We start from the raw sequence: 27303 nt of genomic DNA, 5'->3' as shown, positions 1-27303 counted from the left end.
GTAAATCCCCCCTACATGAATAACCTAAGGGGGGAATTCCCCCCCATTTTGAAAAATGAATGTTAAGCCCTGTAAGTAATCTATATGTGGTGAAAATTGTATTATGCATAGAATTCTTCCAAATGTTGTTAATTGTGTGTGGCATGCCTGTTTGTGTTTGCATGTGTATTGCATGGTACTAATGCATTACTTTCATTTTGAGAGGGGTATGGACAGCTGTACAGGAAGAGGAGTGGTGTATGTGAGAGCAAAATAATAAATGTGCTCTGTGTGTGTCATAGTCAGCTGCTGCAGATGACATGGAGATATATAAGGGGTAGTATATGTATATATGTGTGTATATATATATATATATATATATTGTATAATATAATATTATTATTATTATTATTATTATTATTATATATATATAAAAGGTATGTTCGGCTATTGAATTATGCTATTGAAGCTGAATCGGTCATAGTTACACAGCCCGTTGGTCATGGGGACTTTTTTGACAAGTCCTACACATTAATCACTTTGATTCATCTACCTTGGCTAAAATCTATCTTCATTATATTGCTTCTGAGTACCACTGCCATCTATAATTTTATTCTGTCCCAACCATTGGGACATTCCCAAATAACTGAATGAAGGAACATTAATGTGCATAGTAGCTATAAGCCAATATTGTTATTATGTGCATGTATAGGCGTCCTCTCATAGCATAAACAAGTCTACCTTTTATATAACCTTTATAAAATGTTCCCTTTCGAACTCTCGAACTGTCTAACTATTTAATTACATTGTTTGAATTCAGTTCGCTGTTAACGGAGCTTGCTTGGCATGTGTCCTGAAGCCTATACCTGTCATGTGACCCACAAGTACTAATTGATATCCGCACTTCCACACAGACGCGACCGCAGCCAGACGACAATCAGGTCGGGGCAGCAAAGGCAAGCGTGAGAGGAAGGCAGAGGAAGACAGTCAGTGAATGAAAAAAACTGTAGTAGGCTAAAAAACGCAGTCTAAACATCTAGCTCCCATCAGAAACGCACACATAGAGAACGACTTCAGGAAAAGTTTTTGAAACTGAGCAAGATGACCCAGTTGGAGATCCCGCTGCAGTATGACAATGGATATGAGGAAGAGGTGTATATGATGCAGGAAGACGAATGGGATAGAGACCTTCTGCTGGACCCGGCATGGGAGAAACAGCAGCGGAAGGTAATAAATACTATTTTACATTAACCTCACTTTGTTCGTAAGAGATACTTAGAGAGGCTACTAACTGTGCTCCCTACAGACATTTGCTCTTATTGGTAGGCTAAGTGGTTGGTACATCTGACCTTACAGTGTTAAAAGTTTTGAATGAATTAATGCACTCTCATGATAGCCTATGCATCCCATGAAAAGCGTAACTTTTTATTTTATTTTACAACCACCTATACGTCAGTATGGTTTGCTTTCCACTAACGGCTAATTTTACCTCGACTCTGTCCCCTGCCTGTCAGAGAACTAATGCAGGGGTCTGTGTTGGCTCCAGTCGACGTGACTGTTCTGTTGAGGGATGGATGCGGTGGGTACCATCTAACAATAGCTCAATGAGCGGCTCTTGAGACTGCTGCCATTCCACTGATACGCCTGGTATGCGGACTGTCAACAGATGCTTCTAACAGATGATGACGTCCTTGGGATTAGAATGGATGCACTGGCTAAATTTAACTCTTGGACCAAACGGTATTATAGTGGGTTAATCCGTTGTCCTTGGTGCGGAATTCTTTTGTTGAAAGAATTCGCACGAAAATGTAGTGATGAACTCCATTCATCATAGGCCTACCTGTAACAAACGTTGATATAGAATGTCACAGTGCTCAAAGACAACTTTTGTTTTTACATTTATTATAGGTGAAAAAACAGTTATAGAAAAAAGTGTAGAATGTTACTAGGCTACTCCCCAAATCTCACGTTATGTTCATTTAAATGTTGTTAATGCAAACAGGCAAATAGTACCTTTATGGAAGCAGGTAAGTCTTAAAGCCCACGTGGGATTTGTTTGCATTGCTTAGTCACTCTCAGTTGCTTCTTTGGCATCTTAAGGAGGGATCGCCACAGCTATCAGCTTTCCCTCTAAATCAATCCTCTTATCAACAGACAACCCATAAATTAAAAGAGAGTAGAGAGATGGGAATGAATCCTGTGGGTGTCTGTGGTTAAGTTTGTCTCTCTCTCACATTCACAGGCTGATAGGAAAGTAAGACATCACAACCTCAAATTAAACATAACCACTCAGAAATATTGCTGTGCTCCCAAAGCCTTCCGGTACACACAGCAGTGACAGCAGGTCATAGACTAGCCTTGCATTCCATGTATTCCTTTTGAAGATATACATTTCATAGGGGCTTTCAGAGAGAAACACCAGAGCCATGCCTGTAGCACCTTTCCATTCTCTCTCTCTCTCTCTCTCACACACACACACACACACACACACACACACACACACACACACACACCCCTTGCACTCAGACATCCACCACTTGAATGAGCGCAATGGCCATTCATGGGAAGCCGTATGATTCATGAGTATATTTAGTGCTCTCTGTCAGAGTTTGGGAGGGGTATAGGGTCTTATGATACGTGTTAATGTTAAAACTTCTCATCACAAATATATGAGCATTATCAATATGTGATTCCTGGGAAGTAAACTCTGGACTAAGGCACTGACAGACAGCTCCCTGGTTCACCTGATTGACACAGAGTATTAAACACTATGGTGTGCATGTACTTCAAGTCAAGTCAAGTGTCAAGTCAAGTACTTATTTTTGCTATTTGCTCAGGTACAACGTACAGGCGCATTGGAATGCATTCACTTTGTGATTCTCTTTCTCTGGGCTTCCTCTCTCTCTCTCTCTCTCTCTCTTCTTTCTCTCTGTGCACCTTTAGCATGATATGTGGACTCTCCCCGACGCTGGCTAATAACTTAAGGCTCTTAAAGACCATTGTGGCAGTCTGGTCCTCTTAACAAGATAACAGTCACCACATGCAAGCCAGTAGAATCCACTGCACACCATGTTCGAGCATTTCTTCACTTCAGATGTTGCTCATGTTGCCTTGTGGTCCAGATCAAAAAAGCTAAGAAGTATGTATGGTGTTTCTGTAGGATGCACCTTCACATGTTGTGCTTTATCCCAAGACCTCCATTCATCAACGTTTACATATTTGGTAGGCCGGTTGATTTAAGTGTAAGTTGTGTGGTTGATTTGAGACAGTTCTTCCACCATCTAAATAAGTCTGAGGCCCCTTACGTGAAAGGAATGTCTGCTGGTGTCTGCTTTTACCACATAAGTATGCTCTGATAGCTATGCAGACTAAGAATGTGTGTGTGTGTGTTAGAGAGAGAGAAAGACAAAGAAAGCTATTTGTATTTCATGATTAGAGTGGTGCATACCTCTCATTAACTTGGTGATAACACTTCCCAGATAATATAATAGATGATGAGGCCATGCACCGCCTGTCATTACTGTACAATTTTAAAAGGCTGCAGACGTGTAGATACAGGTGCAGTGTCACGGGGTATCCTGGGAATTAGACAGGTAAAGGTGCCTCTACATCTCATCAGGTTTTTAGCTGATGAATGCTATCATTGGAAAGATTCAATTTCAAAATGCTCTTGTACTTTGTACACATCTTTGTTCATCATTGTTTCAGAGGCATACTTGGATATGTGTCAAAAAGTCAGGCTAATCCGTGATCTTTTCATTCTGTTTGCAGTCAGGACTGTAAGCCATTTACACAGCCCTTTGATCCTGAGCTCATGCATGTTGGCGTGATTTGTGGAGGCCTCCCCTGTCACCCTACAGCACTAGAATGCGAATACAAATACTAGAATACGAGATCTTGCTTAAGGAACAGTTTTTTAACGAGCTGCATAAGGTCGTTCCTTATGGTGTCTGGAATGTGCATACTACCATGGCCAAATGCATTTTCATCTCTGATGTTTGTGTGTCAGTAAAAGAGGGTTTCCCAGATTTGTGTTTGTAAACGTCCACGGCCTAATGTGTGTAGCGTGTGAGTTACTGCAGGTGGGCTTATAGGGATTTTGGTGCCGTGTGAGTGCTATGTGATTGATGCCTGTCTAGAAGCCCTTTGTGAGGCTAATAGTGGCCTTTTCCTTTGGACAGATGCTCATTGCTGGAGGCGTGGGCATGCCTCAAGTAAATCTACAGATTTACAGGCCTGCGGGAAGCTGGCATGCAGACTAATGAATTGATTGTATGTGTGTGTGTGTGTGTGTGTGTGTGTGTGTGTGTGTGTGTGTGTGTGTGTGTGTGTTTGTGTTTGTGTTCCCCACACAGACCTTTACAGCATGGTGTAACTCCCATCTGAGAAAGGCTGGCACTCAGATTGAGAACATCGAGGAGGACTTCAGGAATGGTCTGAAGCTCATGCTGCTGCTGGAGGTCATCTCAGGTGCTCACATCTGAACCCAGTCACTCAAACCTAAATATGATACGCAACAGACCAGCTAGGATTCATTCAAATTGAACATCTAAGTATAAATTATTTCAGTTTTTTTTCATGCAGTTTCAGGAACAGGAGACGTTATTCTCCAGTGAATTAGAGAGTTGTTGTTGCAGAAGCATGAGAATTAGCTTCCAATAGAGAAAAATGAGAGAAAATTACTTTTACAAGAATTGTACTATTGTGTATTATTATGTTTCTTATTAACAGCAAGAAACCATCTCTTGTTTGTAATGGTCAAAATTGATGCCACAATTGATGCCCCCATGGTATTTTAGATAATTAATTTATCTGTCTTTCAGAGTTGGTTGTGATGTTGAATTGCATTATTTGTTTTTTGGTGGTTCACTCACTGCATCATAGCTTCATGATGTATTCTTTTGATTGTGTGATACAGGTGAAAGGTTACCCAAGCCAGACAGAGGAAAGATGCGTTTCCACAAAATAGCCAATGTAAACAAAGCTTTAGAATACATCACCAGCAAAGGAGTGAAGCTTGTCTCTATCGGAGCAGAAGGTAGCATTTTATACCAGCAACCATTCTTTTTTTGGTGCACATACTATAATGGATATCTCTTCTGAATTATTACAGGAAGTATGATTGTCTTCTGCTTTTTAACCATTTAGAAATTGTGGATGGAAATGTGAAGATGACTCTCGGAATGATTTGGACCATCATCCTCCGCTTTGCCATTCAAGACATCTCAATTGAAGGTAAACAGCAACCTAACATCACCGAGGTCAAGTCTGAAAAATCTGGCAAAGTCACACAATCACCTAGGCACCTTTCAGCAGAGTTTAAACAATTAAATGTAATTTTATTTATATAGCACTATATAACATGTGAATATGCCTCAAGACGCTTTGGTCAAAGTTAAAGTTAAAGTTAACTGATAGCAGACACTTTTATCCAAAGCGATGCAGAATCGCCACGGGTTGACCGGTTGTTAGGTGGTGATGTGACCGCTGCGCCACTTTGCCTATATCTTTACTGGTATTCTGTTGAAACTGTGTTGTACCAGTTTGACATCTTTAGAGCACAGTCAAAGAAAATATACTGTTTATACAATCTCTTCTACTTTAGAAACCTCTGCCAAGGAAGGTCTTCTTCTGTGGTGCCAAAGAAAGACTGCCCCGTACAGGAATGTCAATGTGCAGAACTTTCATGTCAGGTGAGTGACCTTTGACTGTTTGTGCTATTTCATTTTGAGCCAGCTATGTTATTTGTTATTAGTTAACCCTTTTGGGTTTTTTTTGTTGATCTTCTAAGTTGAACTAAGTGAAAAATGAATGAGCTTCCATACAAACGTAGGGGCCTTGTTGTGATTTGATCATGTGATAACTGACCTGTGCGTGTGGCCGTGCTCCTGTGTCTCTGCTCCGGCCGCTCCAGCTGGAAGGACGGGCTGGCATTCTGTGCCCTCATCCACAGGCATCGGCCTGACCTCATCGATTACTCCAAACTCAACAAGGTCAACAGTGTGACCCAGACATTAACCACAGACGAGGGCTGGACACAGTGAAGCCTTTGTCCAGGGGTGTTTGCTCATGTGCAAAATCGGTCTCAAGGCTTTATGCTGGAATCACTCGACATTAACCACAGACGAGGGCTGGACACAGTGAAGCCTTTGTCCAGGGGTGTTTGCTCATGTGCAAAATCGGTCTCAAGGCTTGCGGAGTGAATCACCAAGCTTGATGATTGGTATCGATTTTGCATGTGCTAAAACTTCTAGCTAAAGGCTTTGTGTGAATCTAGCTCTGACGTTTCAGTGTGATCCCCACATTAACAACACAGACTCCCACGTGTCTGATCATCTCTAGTCACATTATCTCACCGGACACCTGTACTGACACAGCACCCCCACAGTGGGAGCATCTGGCAGATATGAAATGTCTTACTAAAGTAGTTGTTTTGTTTTGTGGATGAATCCCTTCCACTTTTATTCATTTGCTGTTTTGGTGTCAGCTGGAAGGACGGCCTGGCCTTCTGTGCGCTCATTCACAGACACAGACCAGAACTTCTCCACTTTCATGACCTTAAGGTAGCACAGGGCCAGTGGATGTGTATGTGTTTGAGCTCATTGGTGTATTTTAGATGGTGTAGTAGGTTGTTAACATGTTGTAACAGTGTCTTTCTGTGGTATTCGTTCCAGGCCACTGATTTAATTTCATAAATTAATTCTATCTGGCACTGAATTGGTTGGATGTCAGTTTAAATCAAAAGCTTAAAATGCTTGGGCTGAACAAATACTTACAAGAAGCGCTGCTTTGTGTAGTTGAGAAACCGTAATACAGATAGATCACAGGTACATGAGTAGACTTGTTAAATGTGTAGCAGTACTGATCACTGTGTTGGTGTTGTATTGCAACATTTAGAACCAAGTTTTTGATATTTTAGCATAGTGTGTGTAATGGATTTTCAAAATACAGACAAGATATGAAAAGATGACCTTTCATTTGCCCATTCCAACTTCATCATGGAGAAAAATTATCTAATATTTTTTTCCACTGGGAATTCCCAAAGCAGTCAGTGGCATAGATTGGAATAGATTGTGGGAATGTGATCTGCTTTCCGAGAAAACCTTGGATTAGCCCAGCTGTGTTGGGAAATAGCTCTCCCTGTGCTCCTATCTCTACTGCTCCTAAATGAACAAGCCAAAGCTAATGGGAACTCTAAACAGTTTACAGCTTTGAGTGATAGGAGAGTTCCAGGCGCACACACACACACACACACACACACACACACACACACACACACACACACACACACACACACACACACACACTCAATGAACATGAACATACTGTAGACTATTGTGTGCATAAATAGAGCTTGGAGAAAGAGGGCCTGCTGTATGCAGTGGCAAAGGATCTTTTAAATTAGTGTTGTCGAGTCAATCAGTTCAACATGTCTATTACCCCCCACCCCCACACACCCTCCTGTGCTCTCTCTCTCTCCTTCTCTCTCTCTGTCTGTCCATCTCTCTCACGCACACACACACACACACACACACACACACACGCACACATGCACACACACACACACACACAAATGGTTGGTAAATTGCATTGCACTCAGCTGTCCTCTTTGGCTCCAGGTTAGCTTGGTTGTGGTAATCCTGCCATTTTAGCACGGACGGTAAGCCTCTGGTAACACACACACACACACACACACACACACACACACAGTACATGCACACACTCCTGGGTCTTTTGTATCCCCACGCAGCTGCTATTGTCCTGCAAGGTAGCTTTTCGCCGCGGGCGTCAGCCAAGTGGCCACAGGAGAATACCAACTGCATGATCCCCCTGCCCCTCTAAAGACACTGACTCACTAGAGCACACCAGAGCTCTGCTCTCCGTATCGGTCAGCCACGGCCTGTCTGGCCAAAAGTGCCTTCAGGGGACTGAGGCCTCACATGTGACCTATTCTGGAGCACATCTCTAAACTCCAGTTAATCTGGCCACAGAAATACAAACGAGCTGATGTGCTGTTTTATTGTGTCCTCTAGTTCAGCTGCTCCACTTCATGCACCGAGTCAGAGCCACTGCTGTGGGACGCTCCCATAGCAATGTGCTTTTAGACTCTGTGGTTAACCGAGTGGCACAGTTTTGTGTGCTGTTTGAGGAAGATCAGCTAAAAACTCCCATACATTTATTATGTGCTCAGGCAAAAATCTGCCCATTTGCCCTGCACCTCACCGGTGGGGATGTGCACACTACTACAACTACTCTGTTTGAAGAAGATGGCTTTGTTGAGGTGTACTGTAAATGTGTTTTTGGGAGCTCTCCAGTGGTGAGCCTGTCCGGTGGTGTGGAACATAACACATTGACCCCATTCTCCCCCGTTGTGTGGTCCACTTTACTAATAGATCCTGGACATTACAGTGTGCTTCCTATGCCACCTGCATGAATGTGCATCTATAATTTGTTGAAATGAAATAGTTTTTGAACGTGAGTTTCAGTTGTGTTCTGTTGCATCAGTCTCATCTCTTGCATATCTGTGTTCAGGATGACCCTATGGGCAACCTGAACCTGGCCTTTGAAATTGCAGAGAAACATCTGGACATCCCTAAAATGCTGGACGCAGAAGGTAATCAGAATCAGATCATCAGGAATCAGATCATCTTTCCATATTCCAGATTGTAGTTCATTACCATATTGCAATAACTACTGATTACAATGGAAACAAATATGTTTTGTCATTGTTTTGTTAATCAAGTTTTTCCCTTGTAAGTTTGCTTTTGTGAAAACCTCTGAGTTTCACTTTAAGTGGATGTCCCTGCTCTTGCCTCTCAGACTTAGTGAGCACTGCCAGACCAGATGAAAGGACAGTCATGACCTATATTTCCAGTTACTATCACACCTTTGCAGGGGCTCAGAAGGTACAACTGATCCCTTGAAGGGACAATCTAGCTGTAGACAACTGCCAGAAGTGTTAGTGGATGTTTTCAGTGAGCTGACCTTTGACCTATTAGGTTTAGTTATCCCTGAGATCCTCACACAAGCCCAAAACCTTTTACCCCAGCAGCCTCACTAAACATTTCTGAATAAATTGATTTCTGTTGGTTGGAGAATATGTTGCAAGAGGTTTAGCAGCTAGTGGAGTGTCTGAAATAACAATTATTGCACTGACTTTTTATAATTGTTACTGACCAAGCTGAAACATAATGGTTAAATGTAGGATGATAAAGGTTTATTAATCTAAAAGAAGCATATTGTGAGTCAGTGACATTGAATATGAAGTTAAGTACCATAGATACCTGCCGGTAATATTATATTAGTTGTTACTATTATTAGTTCATTAGTCAAGGTACCTTAATCCGTTACCATATCTGACTTTAAATGTCAAAATAGTCAGTGCTTCCATCAGTCAGTGCTTCCACAGTCAGTGTGTCCTATTGTTGATCCTGCCTGTGGTGGAATCGGGTCAATGTCCAACCCCCTGCTCTCTAGCTCCCTCTGGTGGTCGCTGTGTCCTCTCCACTGCATTAGTTCCTGCTTTATCCTTCTCCCCAATTCTTTTCCCTCTCTAGACATTGTGAACACCCCCAAGCCTGATGAGAGAGCTATTATGACCTATGTGTCCTGCTTCTACCATGCCTTTGCTGGTGCAGAGCAGGTATACACAATCAATAACAATAAAATATTTTTGTTTATATATTATTGTATATGTATTAGTTGTAACTGGATATATTTCTTAATTTGGCTGATTTTTGGTATTTTAACTAGAAATGTATTAGATTATTCGGATTGTCCACTCACCCGTCTACTGACGCCTTAGCACTCTCTGTGCCCCCCAGGCTGAGACGGCTGCTAACAGGATCTGCAAAGTTTTGGGTGTCAATCAGGAGAATGAGAAGCTCATGGAGGAATATGAGAGATTGGCCAGCAAGGTCAGTTCAGACTGATTCACTAACGATATAGAAGTTTTATAGGCGTTTTAAGCAATATAAATGCTTAAATATCTTCGATGAAAACATATGAAAATGGTCGTCATCGTTCCTTCCTCTGGGGCAGCTGCTGGAGTGGATCCGGCGCACCACTCCGTGGCTGGAGAACCGCACGCCAGAGAAGACCATGGCGGAGATGCAGAGGAAGCTGGAGGACTTCCGGGACTACCGCCGGCTCCACAAGCCGCCCAAGGTGCAGGAGAAGTGCCAGCTGGAGATCAACTTCAACACGCTGCAGACCAAGCTGCGCATCAGCAACCGCCCAGCCTTCATGCCCTCCGAGGGCAAGATGGTGTCGGTGAGTGGCTCTCTGGAGAGGGAACACAATCAACCAAGACAGACATCTATTTCGTTTCACGATTTCATTCAGTATTACAAGTACTATTACAATATTGTATAAAATACACAAAGAAATGGCTAAGGTGTCCTCTGTGTGTGTGTGTGTGTGTGTGTGTGTAGGATATTGCCAGTGCATGGCAGGGCCTAGAGGGGGCAGAGAAGGGGTTCGAGGAGTGGCTCCTGACTGAGATCCGTCGTCTGCAACGTCTTGACCACCTGGCTGAGAAGTTCCGCCAGAAAGCCACCTCACATGAGACCTGGGCCAGTGGTGAGTGAGTTTACCTACCATGGCTCTTAGATTAATATGCCTGTGTTCATCACTTCAATCATTTATCCTTTATGTCTGTGTGTGTGTGTGTGTGATTTAGGTAAGGAGCAGATTCTGACCAATAAGGATTATGAGTCGGCCTCTCTGACTGAGCTGAGAGCGATGCTGCGTAGACATGAGGCGTTTGAGAGTGACCTGGCTGCCCATCAGGACAGAGTGGAACAAATCGCTGCCATCGCCCAGGAACTGAAGTACTACATTACCCATAACTCCCTTTGCCCCTTTCTCAATACATGTTGCAATATCTCGGAGGAAAGCATGTGACTGATATAGTTGACCCACTGTTTAACATAGGAACTAGAGAGTACAGGAGTCTTTGTATTGCCTCTACTGTCTGGGTTTCATAATGGCCTATTGTGTTACCCGTAGCAGTATGCTCACCAGGTGACAAGGCCATGTGAACTTGAGCCGGCTCTAAGAACTACAATAATTCGGTCCAGATCCTCTGCTGTCATATCTCTGAAGCCGGCGGCTTTGTTCTCAAGGCATCTGTTCTGTGTTCTCCACTGACACGCGGAACATGTCATCATATCACAGAGCGAAACATGACGTTTCTTGCATGAGAGACAGAGAGACAGAGAGAGAGAGAGAGAGAGAGAGAGACACACAGAGAGAGAGAGACAGAGAGAGAGACAGAGAGAGAGAGAGAGAGAAAGAGACAGAGAGAAAGAGAGAGACAGAGAAAGAGAGAGAGAGTGACAGAGAGAGGCGCTGTTGGTCATGTGACTGCTAGATTCCTCTGCAGCCATAAATAGGCATTAGCGAGTGTCTCTCCCCTGAGTGTGACGCTCTTGTTATCAGTGGCCTGCCCTTCAGGCCGCTGCCATCTGACCTCTCCTGCTCGTCCCCCTCCTCCCTTCACATACAGTACAGGCCCAACAGACACAATTCCTCACATTCCTACAATGCCTCTTTTATCACTTCCTAGGCCTGGGGTATGTTTCTTTGTACGTGACCCTGTGTGTGTATGTGGGGATTTTGTACGTATGTAGGAGTTTTTGTAGCGTCACAACCAGTATTTCTTACTCGCTGTGTCGGAAATTTCCATGAATGCCGGTAATACATGTCACTTACTGTGATTTAAATGTACTATGTATGTTACAACAGTGCTTTTTCTGTCCAGAATGAGTAATTGCATTCATTCTCACACATGATCTATAGACCCTTTCAAGAGAGTTCCATTATCAGCATCATAGTTGGCCCCACAAGGCTTCCGTTTTAACATTCCATATGTAAGGGATAATGTATTGTCCTCCGGTAATTATCAGAAAATAATTCCCGACAGGGAGAACAGAACCCCGACGCGCAGAGGAAGTAGATTGGGAACCAAATAGAACATTCAAGCATTGTTTTTGTTTTATTGTTGAACGGGTCTATAGTTTAAATGGTGTAGATCTTCTGCTAAGTGATTCAGTAATGGACGCATGTAGTCCATTAGTTCTGCTCAGACTCCTTTTTCATTTGCAGATGTCAGACACAATGAATATCAGTTCTCAAGAGCACCAATCCTCAGTTATTATCCATTTTGTACATGACTGCACTTTATAATTTAGTGAGAGTGCATCAGCATTTGAAGAGGGCAAAATGCTAAGTAGTTTTCTTCCAATTCAAATAAACAGACAATCGGCGAGTTCTGATTAGCCTCCTAATGATTTCAGCCCATGATGAGTGACAGGGACAGCAGCAAGTGTGGTGACTGCTAATGAGTCTGGTGTCTGATCGGTGTGACTCTGCAGTGAGCTGGATTACCATGATGTTGCCGCTGTCAATCAGAGGTGCCAGAGCATCTGTGACTTATGGGACCAGCTGGGCACTCTCACCCAGAAGAGGCGGGAGGCGCTAGAGGTGAGAGGAGAGCACAGGAGTGTGTGTGTGTGTGTGTGTGTGTGTTTGTGTGTGTGTGTGCGTGCGTGCGTGCGCGTGCGTGCGTGCGTGCGTGTGCGTGCGCACACGCGTGTGTGTGTGTACATGGGGGTTTGTATGTGTGAGTGAGTGAGAGAGAGAGAGAGGGAGATTATTTGCCATTGTATTCTCCTGATATCCATCTCATTGTTGTGGTGTTGTGCTGGGGTCCAGAGGACAGAGAAGCTGCTGGAGACTGTGGATCAGCTGTTCCTGGAGTATGCTAAGAGGTCAGCTCCATTTAACAACTGGATGGAGGGAGCCATGGAGGACCTGCAGGACATGTTTATTGTGCATACCATCGAAGAAGTCCAGGTGAACATACTTACACTCACACATACCCAAATAAAACAGAGATGGGGGGCGCAGTGGCATTTTGTAAGGTGAGGGGACAGTGTTGAACCGACTATGCCACCCAATTAAAGAGCTGGGACTCTAAATTACTTTTGCTGCAAGTTCTCTTTTGGTGGGAGCAACAGGACAACCAAGACCACAGTGTTCCAATATAATATCACAATTCTTGTTTAAAAGGGAATACACACCATGCACACGCACACTCACTCACTCTCCAAGAATATTACACAGGCTTACACAATACACACACACACACACACACACACACACACACACATGCACAAAAGTCTAATCTGCACAGTTGCAGTTGCACTGGAGACGAGTACTTACACAGTCTGTGAAAGTTTCCCCTAGTCAGTCCAGCTCGTCACTACTGTACATCAGAACAGCAGAGCCCAGTGTTGGACCTGTTGCTCTCACACACTGCACAACATCATTTCCTGATCCCGCCCCATCTCTCTCTCCCACTTGCTTCCTGTCACTCTCTTCAATGTCCTGTTGGCATAAAAGCCCCCAATATATGAACAAATACATAACAGAGATAAATAGTTGCCTCATCGTCCTCAACCTTTTCTTTTCTCCCCCTCTCCCCCATGGCAGACTCTGATTGCTGCCCATGATCAGTTCAAAGCTACTCTACCAGAGGCCGATGGTGAGAGGCAGGCCATTCTGGGCATCCAGAACGAAGTGCACAAGATCTGCCAGAGCTACGGCCTGCGCGCCGTCCTCGTCAATCCCTACAGCTCCATCACCACTGAGGAGATCATGGTCAAGTGGGACAAGGTCAGGGATTCCCTCCAACAGGGCTGCCCTCTGGCACCCACATCACTTTCCTCGATGACAAAAGTTTACAGAAGAATTAATGGAGGATCACCTGTGTGTGTGTGTGTGTGTGTGTGTGTGTGTGTGTGTGTTGTAGGTTAAGAAGCTTGTTCCGCAGAGAGACGGCTTGCTCCAGGAGGAGCTGGCTAGGCAGCACGCCAACGAAAGGCTGAGACGGCAGTTTGCTGCCCAGGCTAACCTGATTGGACCCTGGATCCAAACCCGCATGGAGGTATCCAACTCCTAAACTCCTAAGCTCTATTATGTGTCACAGTAAACAAAACAAAGTAGTGGAGTGTATGGAAAGATGAACAACTGCAATATATCATTGCACTGTCAAGCATTTTTGTCAATATGTAATAGAAAATTGGATTAGCTTTGTATGTCCATCCATGCTCGTTCAGTCGTTAGATAAAAGCTTCAGTGAGGACCAGATGCTGACTCAGGTGTGTTTGTGTGACTCCCTACAGGAGATTGGGCGCTGCTCTCTAGAGATGGGCGGCACTCTGGAGGATCAGATGACCCAGCTGAAGCAGATGGAGCATGTGATCGTCACATACAAACCCAACATCGACAAGCTGGAGGGAGACCACCAACTCATCCAGGAGTCCCTCATCTTTGACAACAAACATACCAACTATACAATGGAGGTACACTGTTAACAAAATCAATACAATCGCTAAATTATACACCTTTATCCAGTATGACATTTCAAACACTTGTGGACATAAGAGAGCGTAAACGTCAGCATAAACATAACTTTGTATTGTTTAGATGTTACCAGTGAGTGGAGGTTCATGATTGCAGCTCCATGGCAATAGTCTGAAATGACCTCTTTGTCTCCATGGTAACCACAGCACATCCGGGTGGGCTGGGAGCTGCTCCTCACCACCATCGCTCGCACCATCAACGAGATCGAGACCCAGATCCTGACACGAGATGCCAAGGGCATCAGCCAGGAACAGATGCATGAGTTCCGCTCCTCCTTCAACCACTTTGACCGGGTACAGTGCTCATGAGCCTGCTTCCAAACTCTGCGCACGACTCACAAACCCCTATGAGTGCCAAAAGATGAACCAAAACACATGAACATCTTATTAGTATTCAATTAAGTAAATGAAACAAACAAATAAACAAACAAATAAATCATCACCGGGTTTCAAACTCCTTCACTCAACAAGCAACTGCATGACCAGTCTAGCAGGAAGTTGAAACCTTAACTGCATGTAATGCACAATATTATTCTCTTTTTTCATGCCACCAGAAGCCGTACAAGGACAGAATGGTAATTAATTAAATAAAAAATTTAAAATATATTTTAGCTTGCCCGATATAGATTTGGAGCCATAATAATAAAACATACATTTTCTTTATTTGATGTACCAACTAAGCTAATTACAGATGAAGATATGTTAAAAGGCACATACTGTATGCCAGTGCATTCAATGATCTGCTCATCACACGTGTGTTGTGTGTGTCACTGGGCCTCAGAAGGACAGAGGTAAACTGCGTCCTGATGAGTTTAAAGCCTGTCTCATCAGCCTGGGCCACATGGGCAATAATAAACAGGTACTCACCACTAATGATCCCAGCCTAACCCGCGTCTGCCCCGCCCCGCCCCTGTGTGCTGCAGTGTAGACATCCAAGAAAAACCTGCTAAAGTGTGTCTTTCCTCTCTTTTGTGTCTCTGTGTGTGTGTGTGTGTGTGTGTGTGTGTGTATCATGTGTTTGTGTGTGTGTGTGTGTGTGTGTGTGTGTGTGTGTGTGTTTGTGTTAGGTGCTTTCTCCTCTCCCTATGGACATCTTATGTCCACCCCTGTATCCTGTGTCCCCTTCCCTGGTCCACTCCCCTCCTCCTCTGTCTCCCTGTAGAAGAAGAACGGTGCCATGGACACTGATGACTTTAGAGCCTGCCTGATCTCTATGGGCTATGACTTGGTAGGATTAGACCTGTGAAACAATGTGTGCTGTTACTTTAAATGGAATCACTGCTGTGAGTATATCTTAACACTACTCTCCCCCATCTTCTTTCTTTGAACGACCTCACTTGACCCTGGTCAGGGTGAGGTGGAGTTTGCTCGGATCATGATGCTGGTTGACCCCAATGCCACTGGGCTGGTGTCCTTCCAGTCCTTCATCGACTTCATGACCAGAGAGACAGCAGACACAGATACAGCTGAACAGGTTGTAGCGTCCTTCAGGATCCTGGCTGCTGACAAGGTATGGTGTGCTTTACATTGACCTTCGCATATGTGTCCTTTTCACTTGGAAGGAGGTCTGATTCTGTCCCGTTTCGGCCCACACAGCCTTACATCCTGACGGAGGAGCTGCGGAGGGAGCTGCCCCCTGACCAGGCCGAGTACTGCATCATGAGGATGCCCCCCTACGCTGGGCCAGGCGCGGTCTCCGGTGCCCTCGACTACACTGCCTTCTCCACTGCCCTCTATGGAGAGAGTGACCTTTAACCCCTAGCTTGGCATCTTTAACCTCTCCACCCTGACCCTATCAGCCCCCTCTACACCCATGAAGGCTTCTCCACACTCTGTCAGCCTGTCAGCTTTTGAGAAAGATACCTGGATAACCAGATGCACCAAGGTTCATGAATAGTTTGTTTCTCTGTATTGTCCACTTAATACTAAGGGTTGAGGTTATGCGTATATCATTTGTGTGCGGTACCCAAGTTGATTTAATTGTTCTAGGCTTATGGAACAAAATGATCTTACAACATAATACAATAAAACTGTTTTTCATTTTAATATACATTACACTTGCTCAGGAAGACACTCCTGGGCAGTACGGATGTAGGCACATACATTAGTAGACTATGCTCTTACTAATCCGCTTCACACTCTTCACACTACAAGCAAACATTCTTTTACAAATCTCCACCCAGTGCCTCTTAGATCTTATGTGGAACGTGCATTTAGATTCTAGAGTCAATCTAAGAATGTTCAAAACTGTCATCCGCAACAGTTTTTAATTGTGACAAGTTGCTAGATAATTTTCTGTTTTGAAAGGCGTTTGACAATTTTACTGTATACCCCTGGGGATTATGTGTTTGGATGGATAATGCCTCCCTAATACCAGTTTTGTACTGGATCTGCCTTTTAGGACATCAGAGATATATAGAACCAAAATTAGACAGCAAGTACATATTAGTTAATATAAAGGATCAGTAACTCGTTGTGGGGAATGTATTTGCAGCTCCGGGGGTCCCTCAGTATATTTACTGCATATCCCATTCATATACGACATATCCCATTCATATACGACATATCCCATTCTGACTTATTTGCATATGTTTGGCTTCCTGTACTCAGCTTCATGTCAATACTGCATTATGCAACACAGTCTCTCTTCTACAGAGCACTCCTGTGCCAATTCTAAACCTGAGCATGAACAAACTGACAAAGTGATTCTTCATGTTTGGGCTAATTTAGTGATTTTGTAATTCATTGCTTTCTTGCACTGGTTAGCTGAAGAAGGTGTTTTGCCTCACAAGTGTGTTTTAAAACAGCTTGGAAGACAACTTGTTTTGATTGCCTACACAAGAAATAGACAATTGTATTGCTTTTAAGAAATAAAAACTTGCTATGAACTATTTGGTTTTATTATGTATAATTAATGAATTATGGATATTCTGTGCCATTTAGATGTTACCTTATTGCATAATGCAGCTATTTTGCAGCTATTTCATAGCGTACATTTGACAAGAAATGTATTAAAAATAGTCTTTTTAAATGCATCCTGAGTGGTTCACTCTGCAAACTGCACATTTGTCACCCCCCATTTCTATTAGCAAGAGTAATGCCATCATGACACCATCATAAGATATGTTATTTCCTTCCTATCGGCTTTCATACAATAAAGTTGTTACAACCCCTATTATGTTGTTATGATGGATTGGATTGTTACTGGATCAAAAGTTATTTCAGAAGACTTCACATCAAGATGGAACTGAGCCTCTGAGTGGCAAATGATGAACCAAGATCCATAGACATCTTATTAGCATCCAATCAACTAAACTGAAACAAACAAATAAACAAACCAATAAACAACAAATAATTAAAGAAACAGTTCTCTAATCTTCATTCTGTTGAAGCTGAAGACTTTAATCCTGCAATTGGAGATGTTAGCTAGTTAGTTTATTGGTTGTCCCCTTAGGGAAATTCTTTTTCTAATTTTCCAGACCGCTTTTCATGTTACATTCCAATCTGCAATACCCTCTTACCAGAGAGAAAATACACCAAAGAGATAAAGAGAAATGGAAAAAAGTATGGTCTTAGGCCTAAAGCTGTAATAGACTATACACAATGAGAAATGCTCTGCTCTCCTGGGGATATTTGGTGAAGTGAACGACAGTTACTCCACTTTAAGTAGATCAAAGCTATTCAATATTCTGCTCTAAGAATTCAGACAGGTTTCCTGCCATTTGAATGCAAATACATGTCCTACAACTTCACTACGACATTCACTACTTGCCTTGACCGAAGAGTGGCGCGGTACACCACGCGCTGAGAGGCGGATGCCAGCCACCACGGCGTAAAAGTTGCCTGCACCTGTCGTCAGTTCAAACCAGGGGCAAAGTCCCGGCGCATCGTAGCTAAAGGCGACATATTTATTACCTGTTTGGTCAAGTAAACAGCGAGGCTAAGCATCACATCATGACTGAAACGGGAGAGGTAGAGGATGAAATTCAGTTTCTACGAACGGTGAGTTTTGGCAAACTCTAGTCAGCCTGATTGTTTTTAAATTACTGTATGCAAAAATACCTAAATTAGGTGTTCAGTTACATGGCTGTTTTGGATAAATGAACAAACCGTTTCTCAGAATGCAGGAAGCTCAGTTGAGCACTGTGTGTGAAACACAATTCCAAATTTAGTCTTAGTCTTACAGTTACAAACAAACTTTTAACGTTGTTACATGTCTTTATAGAATGAGTTGGCTAGCAGCATAAAGGAGCATCATTGATAAGAAAATATTAGACATGTGCCATGCTTATTTATTTAACTTATTGAACTTACTTCCTACTTACTGTACTTTATTATGACAGGATTTCTCATAAATCTCATAAAAATGCGGACTCTGCTAATTCAGATGCTTGATGTGTTATCCCAACAGTAGGCCTAGGCCTATTGTCATTTTTAAATTATTTTATGTAGTCCAATTAAGTGTTTCATCGGGCTTATAGTTTACCCAACATCAGCTGCTTTCTATTTTAACAATCTTTATCAGCATTGGGAAGACTGTGCCGCCTGTCATTCTTGCTCTGTTAGTGCTGTTGGCTGTCAGCTCAGTATCTCCAGCTCTGAGATAAGGCCCTGGGCTGCCTGAGGTGTCGCATGATGGTTAGTTTAGAGTCAGTCACAGGGAGGGAGAATGCAGTGGGTCAGTCACAAGCAAGGGCTATTCCACTGAGTGAACCAAAACTTGATTGGAACAAATGTGATTTATTTAAATCATTTGCTGTGTTTGTCTACAGTATATGTTACTGTAAGCCACTGCACAGGTAAGTGTGGGACCTGATGAAGGACTGTTTGTGTTCAGTTGGGGTTTCCACCAAGATAAGGCAGACAGTGACAGATAAGTGTGCTCCCTGAGCGACAGTAGAGGTGATTCTCGTCAATGTCACTTCTTAAGTGCATCTCTGACAGAGATCCAAATGAGCTCTAAACTGATTTTTTTGTCTAGCCTCCGCACTACATGCAAGTACACTGACCGCCAAAACCAAGTACTCCTTAGTGTGTGTGTGTGTGTGTGTGTGTGTGCGTGTGTGATAGATAGTGTGTGATAGTGTGTGTGTCTGAGAGAGAGAGTCAGAGTGCAGTGTGTGATTTTAAGGTCACTGATCTAATGGCACCATAGTTAACTGATTGTTGTCTGACAGACTTAAAATAACTTTGGATTTCCTCCTTATGTGGGTGTAGAGATTCTTTTTAATGGTGGGACTCTTTGACGTTTGTTTTATATGTCATTAGGAAAATAAACATTTACATTGTTTTAAAAACAGTCACAGCTGACTGCATTGTTCAGGATAATTAGTTTTAAATGTTGCATTTAGTATTTTCACTTCAGGGCAAGGAACTCTGTCTCCAGTAGCATGCCCAGTAGTTTACACGAGAGAGGTTGACCCAATGTTTCTTTTCACGGTGCACTTGTCCTCTGTTTGTATAACTTCTATTGGCTGTTCTTGAATAGATGCTACTTATTAAGAGATTGCGAATTGACAACAAATCAAATGTAATTTATGTAAAATTTGCACACAAACGACAACTATTCAACCCTTGTTACTGTGTCCAGCGGGGTGTAATAAAATGACTCTGGGGATAGAATACACAACCCTATTTTCCATCTCTCTTTGTGTGCCTGTCACACTGTTGTATGCAGAATGATGAGCTGGCGTTGCGGTGCTCCTTGTCGGCTCAGCAGAGGCAGCAGAAGTTCTGCCTGGCAGCGGAAGGCTTTGGCTGCCGGCTCTGCTTCCTGGAGACCACATCCAATTCTAAAGTGAGAGTCTCAACACCACACTAATGGTCATATTCAACTCTAGAATAGGGCTGCACCACACTACAGTAAAGCATTTACATATATTCATCTCCAACTGACCTTAGATGCACTCAATCCTAAGTTTAGTGGATGTGTAGAGACAATGAAAGGATGGTAATTACACCATGAAGAATGATTGAATTGAAATAATTGTCCCTCAGAGCAATGCTGTGACATTTCTTTCCAGAATGTTCCCGTGGACCTGTCCGTCTGTGTGTTTGTGCTGGCCCAGTGTCTGTCAGTCCGTGCCCTGCAGGAAATGCTGGCCAAACAGAGCAGCCAGCAGACAGGGGTACGAGACATACTTTTCTATCATTAATGCAGTGAACTTTTGGTAGATCCATGTTTTTACAAGTCAAATCATATGCATGCCGTTGGAAATGCTACCCTGAGAGAGCCTGTGTTTATGTAGCCTACTTTATCTTTGGTCTCCAGGCGGTTGAGATGGGAAGCCACCGCACTCTCCTCTACGGCCAGGCCGTGCTGCTGCGGCATGCCTACAGTGGAATGGTGAGACACCTCAGACATGCCTCTCATATCTTAGGGCATTTTAGATATCTGCGGTGCCATTCTCTGAGTGAACTCTAATTGTTTTCCCCCCCTGCAGTACCTATGCTGTTTGTCCACAACTTGCTCTTCCACTGATAAGCTGGCATTTGATGTAGGGTTGCAAGAGGAAATAATAGGTACGTCATACATTTGCTTGGACAATACATTTTCTCTGTATAAATAAGTGTATAATAATATATAATATATAATAATTATTAATAGGAACAATTATAGTACTCTCATGAGAATAACTTCACCCTGCCTGTGAAGTGTTGCTTTCTCACTTTATTATTCATATCAAACCTTAGCTGTAGGAATTCAGCAGGAGTTGACAGGGCAGTGTGGATGTCAGCTACACTGTGTGTTTTTTGCTTGTCTCCAGGCGAGGCGTGCTGGTGGACTGTGCACCCTGCCTCCAAGCAGAGGTCTGAGGGAGAGAAGGTCCGAGTTGGGGATGACCTAATACTTGTCAGTATCTCCTCAGAGCGATACCTGGTAAGAGTGGCGGAATCAGTGCAGTAAATTAATGTTGATTGGTTAATAATTTCATGGCAATAAATCAGTGCTGATGAATTTATTGCTGAGCACCGTAAAGCATATGTTATCTCTTCTTCAGCATCTGTCCCAGTCTAACTGCACCAGCTCAGGGGATGAGAGTGGGAGTCTGAGGGTGGATGCTGCCTTCCAGCAGACCCTGTGGAGTGTAGCCTCCATATCCTCAGGAAGTGCAGTGGCTCAAGGTAAGTGACCCTGTCAACAACAACTGTTAAATGAGTTTTAATTCTGTTAAATTAGTTTAATTTCATTTCAGGAGTATCATGATAGGGTCATTCCATGACAAATGCTTAGAAATCTCCATGTTTCAGGCGCCCTCATACTCCCCTGCACTGTCAAAATGATACTGTAGTATGTATAATTATAAAAATACATAAAAATAGATTTCAGCTAGAGCATGCAAAAGACTACATTTGTATGAGGGTACTTCTAATTCAAATTGTCATATTTTTTCTTTTGGTTTTGGGCTTGGAGATTTGGATTAGTACACATGACACAAAATGGGAAATGTTTTTAGGGAAATGGGAAATGATTTTAGGTAATTTATTTTGCATAGCATGACCCTTGCATATTGTAGCATGACTCTTTTGTCAGATATTCTGCATAATATAAGGTAGAACAGCAAAATCAACTTCTTATGTGGGTTTCCTTTAGGGTACCTCAAAGGAGGGGACACATTCCGACTCCTGCATGGACACACTGATGACTGTTTAACGGTTCCACCTGTGCAACATGGAGAAGAAGAACGCAGGTGGGCGTCCTTCTCTGTCTCTCTACCTAAAGATCTTCTTTGTGTGTTGAACAGTTATCAGACTAAGCTAATAACCCTCCTGTTCCTTCCTGCTCTCTCTCTCTCCATATCTCTCTCAGGTCAGTGTGCTTTGAAGGAGGTTCTACGTCATCGGAGGCCCGTTCTCTCTGGAGGCTGGAGACCATGCGTGTGGCGTAAGAACCTCAGCGACAATGCAGCACTTAACACAATCTGTTTGCTTGTGATTTGATATTGTGAATGGAGTTTTTCTGTGGTCATCAGATGGAGTGGGAGTCACACTCACTGGGGGCAGCCATTCCGCCTGCGCCACGTTACCACGGGGATGTACCTGAGCCTCACGCAAGATAAGGGTTTAAGACTGATAGGGAGGGAGAAAGCTGATGCCAAAGCCACCACTTTCTGCTTCCGCTCCTCAAAGGTACCAACAGCCTGCAGCCTGCCAACAACAACATTCACATTAGATAGATAGATAGATAGATAGATAGATACTTTATTGATCCCCAGGGGAAATTCATTTATTCATTAATAAACCCTGCAAACTTGATTGAACTAGTCAGAGGTTTATGTGTTGGCCTGTAATCTTGTTGCTGTGTGTGATATGGTCTTAATTGATTGTGTAATTGCATTAACTCCTTTGCTGAATAATGTGTTGCATTCTGCTCTGTAGGAGAAGCTTGACATTGTCCAGAGGAAGGATGCAGATGGAATGGGTACAGCCGAGATAAAGTATGGAGACTCAATCTGCTTTGTTCAGCACTTGGACAGTGGCCTTTGGCTTACTTACCAGACTGGTCAGGGAAAGATAATGGCTGGGGCCCCACGCCAGGTACGGCCTCACAGTGAATTGAAAAGCAGGGCTTCTGCTGATGGACTGTACTGCATGTGATGAATGGAGGACTACACTACTCAGAGTTCCCGTCTAGCTCTTTTTCTGTGACACTTCATTTTTTTCCAGGCCATTTTGCACCTGGAGGGCCACATGGATGACGGTGTGACTCTGTCCCGCTCCCAGAGTGCGGAGTCCAGAGCTGCTCAGATCATCAGGAGCTCCGTCCTCCTGTTCTCCCGCTTCATCAGGTAAACACACAGCACCTGAGAACCTCCAGTGACTTGTTTGAGAGCGTAGACAAAGCCATTTCCCGTAGTTTGCTCTACTTTAAAGGGGAACTTGGCAACTATTTCAACGTAATAAACCCGTTTAGAAATCATTTGGATGGTTAAATGACCTGTTCCGGTGAAAATTGTGACTTTCCCTGCTGCGCCTAGTGTCCCCAGGCGGAAAACCAAACTTGCAACATTGAGACTACCGGCCCGGAAAGAGAAGTGAGAAACAAGAAACTCGTTTTAAATCGTGTTTCTTACCTTGTAACATCCACATAGTTCTGCCAAACTTATGCTAACCGTTTGCTAGCTTGTAAACAAATCCATGTGCTTTATTTAGTTTGAAATAGCATAATGCACAATTTCTCCAGCAGAGGGGGAAATCCTGCCAAGTTTCCCTTTAAGTGTTTTAAAGCTGCAGTTGGCAAGATTTGTTTGATCATATTCATTGAAACCGACACTATGCTCTGACAGAACAACATAAATCAGCCTGTTTTAGAAAAAAAGAGCCTGTTAATTGTTTTGCAAAAATCCACAGCTCCCGGTTCTTCTGGTCCAGTCAGAGCAGGGCTGTGTGAGATCTGACTGTCAATCACAGTCTGGTGCCGTCTGGTGCGCACTGACGAGCACAAACTCGATGAGAGGGTGCTCGGTGGTAGTGGGGGAGGGGCATGAGAGTTGTAAACATTTAAAATGTTGGCCCCTCAATCTGTCAGACTTGCCAACTGCAGCTTTAAATCATGATATGGCTAAAACTGCACTGCAGTAATTTGCCTTAATTGGCTGAGATTGGCAGGCAGGTCATTGTCAGCGCAAAATGACATGTGAAATAAATTATGGGTGGGCGTCCTTTCCACAAAGACGAGTTCTAATGTTCCCTCTTCACAGAGGACTGGATGACCTTGGTCAGAGATCTAACATACCGACTCCAGCTCTGCCAATCGCCACGGTCCGCTTGAGTCTGCAGGATCTCATTAGCTACTTCCAGCCTCCTGATGACAACCAGGGTCAAGAGGAGAGACAGAACAGCATGAGGGCTCTGAAGAACAGACAGAACCTCTTCCAAGAGGAGGTAATTTATAAATTCCCGCAGAGTGACACACTGCTCATCTGGAAAGATTCCACATGCTGTAGGTTATGTGTTATAAAGGCCATGATCTGGTTGTGATAGCTTAAGCACTATATTGTGATGTGTATAATGTAAGTGTATAAATATGCTGTTCTGTTACAGGGGATAATTGGCTATGCGTTAGACTGCATTGATCGTCTGCATGCATACGGCAGTGCTGCACATTTTGCTGAGGTTGCAGGAAGAGAGACAGGAGAGGAATGGGAGTCTCTCTTGAACTCACTTTATGAGCTCCTCGGTAAGATTGCACTGTATGTGAAAACACAGCCATAGCTCCTTATTAGTCTCTCCACACACCGATCATAAACCCGGGCCTGTCCCTGTCCCTGTGTTTTACATAACTCTCTGACTTCTCTGCTGCCTTCCAGCATCTCTGATCAGAGGTAATAGGAATAATTGCGCACAGTTTTCTGGATCACTGGAGTGGCTGATTGGGAGGCTGGAGAAGCTGGATGCATCCTCTGGTATGTTCTGGAGTTTCTCTCAGAGTTGTTGACTGTATTCAAACTAGTACAAGTGCAGAAACCACATTTTCATTATTCTTGTGTAAGTTATTCAAAAAATTCATATTCCTGCATTGCCTTTGCATATTGATGTGGCTTGTTTAGATGTGTGCTGTATGTCTATTTCTGAATATGGGTGCATTCATAGTAAAAATCTGTGAACTTTATGATTCACTTTCAACATTCATTCTATTCAGGGATTCTAGAGGTGTTACATTGTGTCCTTGAAGAAAGCCCTGAAGCTCTTAACTTTATCAAAGAGGGACACATCAAATCGATTATATCTCTTTTGGACAAGCATGGTCGCAATCACAAGGTAAGTTTTCAGTTGTGTCTATTTTTTAAATCTATTTCTTCAGACCCATAATCCTAAACGCATGTATAAACCTGTGTACTATGTGTGTTTACTTAATCTGTCTCTAGATTCTAGATGTGCTGTGTTCACTGTGTGTGTGCCATGGGATGGCAGTGCGCTCCAACCAACACTACATCTGTGAGAATCTGCTACCAGAGAGAGACCTGCTTCTGCAGACACGCCTCTGCAATCAAGTCAGGAGGTTATCCCCAACCCTACCCCCATCTTAATTCCCCATGTGGCTAAAGACTCACCATCTATAACGCCTCAGGGCGGCTCTGTATCACCCAGCCTCTTGCCAATTCATCTATTGCTTTTGTATCCCTTTATCCCTCAGTGTGAGGCCCAATCTCTTCCTGTGTATGAGTGAATACTCGGCTCAGTGCAGGAAGTGGTATTTTGAGCTGGTTGTGGAGAAGGCAGAGCCATTTGTCACCGCTGAGCCCACTCACCTGCGGGTGGGTTGGGCCTGCACAGAGGGCTACCACCCCTCCCCAACCGGTGGACATGGCTGGGGTTCAAATGGAGTCGGGGATGACCTCTACTCCTATGGCTTTGATGGGCTTCACCTATGGTCAGGTGGGTCGATAAAGACGTTCATGATCAGATTTATTCTCATCTAAAGAGGCCTTGTTCATGAAAGACATTGTTATTGTCTAAAGAATGGAGAATATATAATAATGTTTCTGACTCTTGGTTGAGTCAGAAACATTATTGGTTTTTCTTGAGACGGTGAAGAGTTGTTTGTCGTTACGCAGGTGGTATTGGCCGGAGAGTGAGCTCACCCGGTCAGCACCTGCTGAGGGAGGATGACGTGGTCAGCTGTTGCCTTGACCTTGGGGCTCTCTGCATGTCATTCAGGGTCAATGGTCTCCCTGTGCAGGGCATGTTTGAGAACTTCAGCACAGACGGACTGCTCTTTCCTGTGGCCAGTTTCTCGGCTGGAGTGAGGTGGGAAGAGATTGTTTATGTATTGTTTGTTTGTAGTTCTTTTTCTGTAAATGATAAGTAAGGTTACAGTATTTACTAGGTGTTATTCAATGTGGCATAATGTTAACTGCCGTAACTGAAAATGTGTCTGTTGTATCTTGGGTGCTTCTTAGGATCTGTTTCTTGCTGGGCGGTCGTTTGGGGGAGTTTAAATTCCTGCCCCCTCCTGGTTTCTCGCCCCTGTCCGAGGCTCTTCTGCCCAGGGTCAGGTGCAGGGTTGAGTCCTGTCTGGAATTCATGAGGCAGCGTGACGGTCGCCAGCATGACCTGCTGGGACCAGCGGTGGCACTGAAGCCTCCTACCTTTACTCCTATGCCTGTGGACTCCAGTCAGGTAGCACAGCAGAAGGCTCCAAAGAGACACACAACGAGACCAAACCATGACAGTTTTACATTTAAAATGATGATGGTTTTGAAAGTCAGCTGGTGATCATTAGGCTTTTCTAAGTGTTTTATACAATCAACTATTTAAATAATTACTCATTTCATTGTTTTGATTGCTAATGAGCTTTGTTTAATGCATACATGCTATAACAATGTGTCATATATAAGAAGCATTGCACTTTCAGATCCAGAACAGGTCGTTTTATATTAATCTGAAAGAAAGATTAATGTTATGAGTCATCAATAGTGCTTGAATCACTTGGCACTTTCATCTAGATGGTGAATTTTAACTTGCATACTTCATTTGGAATGGCACCAGATGATAACCTGGGGTGCAGTTAGGAGGGGTAAAGCCTGATCTGCAGCCTTTTGATCTGTGATTTCTCAGGTGGCCTTCCCCCCTCAGCTGGAGCAGATTCGGGAGAAGCTTGCTGAGAACCTACATGAGCTCTGGCTCATCAGTATGGTAGACCAAGGCTGGATCTACGGGCCAGTGAGTACACTACACATACTGGGTTGGAACGTGGTCATTACTGCTCTGAATATGGTGTGTTCACTGAGACAGGGCCATGGTGTTAAGTTTGTCTTAAATCATCCTTTAATTGGGATAATCTGTCAGTTATGTCACCGTCCCATTGCCTAGTTTCCTGCTTTCACTAAACTCTGAAATTGCAGTAGCTTCACTGTCCTTGGGCCTGCTGTCTTACGGTTAGTGTTTGTAT

General features: G+C 43.5%; 2 protein-coding genes across 6 annotated transcripts in view; both read left to right on the top strand.

Annotated features, from left to right (window-relative positions):
• The first annotated feature begins 896 nt into the window (after nt 1-896).
• actn2b (actinin, alpha 2b) lies at nt 897-17583 on the top strand. 3 transcript variants are annotated; one of them, XM_048270009.1, is made up of 22 exons: nt 897-1206; nt 4335-4449; nt 4898-5017; nt 5128-5214; nt 5585-5672; nt 5894-5972; nt 8512-8593; nt 9537-9622; nt 9804-9896; nt 10021-10251; nt 10413-10560; nt 10661-10811; nt 12357-12465; nt 12697-12837; nt 13477-13659; nt 13796-13930; nt 14169-14348; nt 14556-14702; nt 15190-15267; nt 15571-15636; nt 15760-15918; nt 16005-17583. In XM_048270009.1, exons 1-22 carry the CDS (start codon nt 1081-1083, stop codon nt 16161-16163), a joined length of 2763 nt encoding a protein of 920 aa, XP_048125966.1. In that variant the 5' UTR covers nt 897-1080; the 3' UTR covers nt 16164-17583. The 3 variants fall into 3 exon arrangements, with proteins under 3 accessions (XP_048125966.1, XP_048125967.1, XP_048125965.1); XM_048270010.1 differs by lacking the exon at nt 9537-9622 and adding an exon at nt 8800-8885; XM_048270008.1 differs by lacking the exon at nt 15190-15267.
• Nucleotides 17584-18262: 679 nt separating this feature from the next.
• Nucleotides 18263-27303, top strand: part of ryr2b (ryanodine receptor 2b (cardiac)) — a 48495-nt gene continuing 39454 nt past the window's right edge. For all 3 annotated transcript variants that reach the window (XM_048269106.1, XM_048269105.1, XM_048269108.1), the window contains exons 1-21: nt 18263-18410; nt 20086-20205; nt 20432-20536; nt 20680-20754; nt 20852-20930; nt 21176-21288; nt 21410-21533; nt 22003-22099; nt 22219-22293; nt 22382-22538; nt 22788-22946; nt 23076-23197; nt 24110-24293; nt 24453-24588; nt 24719-24814; nt 25051-25169; nt 25277-25410; nt 25546-25787; nt 25967-26159; nt 26312-26531; nt 26970-27074. In XM_048269106.1, the coding sequence (XP_048125063.1) occupies nt 18363-18410; nt 20086-20205; nt 20432-20536; nt 20680-20754; nt 20852-20930; nt 21176-21288; nt 21410-21533; nt 22003-22099; nt 22219-22293; nt 22382-22538; nt 22788-22946; nt 23076-23197; nt 24110-24293; nt 24453-24588; nt 24719-24814; nt 25051-25169; nt 25277-25410; nt 25546-25787; nt 25967-26159; nt 26312-26531; nt 26970-27074 (2703 nt within the window). In that variant the 5' untranslated portion in view covers nt 18263-18362. The remainder of the gene's footprint in view (nt 18411-20085; nt 20206-20431; nt 20537-20679; nt 20755-20851; nt 20931-21175; nt 21289-21409; nt 21534-22002; nt 22100-22218; nt 22294-22381; nt 22539-22787; nt 22947-23075; nt 23198-24109; nt 24294-24452; nt 24589-24718; nt 24815-25050; nt 25170-25276; nt 25411-25545; nt 25788-25966; nt 26160-26311; nt 26532-26969; nt 27075-27303) is intronic.

This window comes from Alosa alosa, chromosome 18, assembly GCF_017589495.1.
Source record: "Alosa alosa isolate M-15738 ecotype Scorff River chromosome 18, AALO_Geno_1.1, whole genome shotgun sequence".
In the NCBI taxonomy this organism is placed as follows: Eukaryota; Metazoa; Chordata; class Actinopteri; order Clupeiformes; family Clupeidae; genus Alosa; species Alosa alosa.
The sequence above is the reverse complement of the archived record's forward strand: the minus strand, read 5'-3'. Positions and strand labels throughout refer to the sequence as shown.

Coding starts and splice junctions, on each gene's coding strand:
- actn2b (XM_048270009.1), top strand. CDS start 1,081: ATGACCCAGTTGGAGATCCCGCTGCAGTATGACAATGGATATGAGGAA. Junction 9,897..10,020: donor ATGAGAGATTGGCCAGCAAG/GTCAGTTCAGAC, acceptor CCTCTGGGGCAG/CTGCTGGAGTGGATCCGGCG. Junction 12,466..12,696: donor AGAGGCGGGAGGCGCTAGAG/GTGAGAGGAGAG, acceptor GCTGGGGTCCAG/AGGACAGAGAAGCTGCTGGA.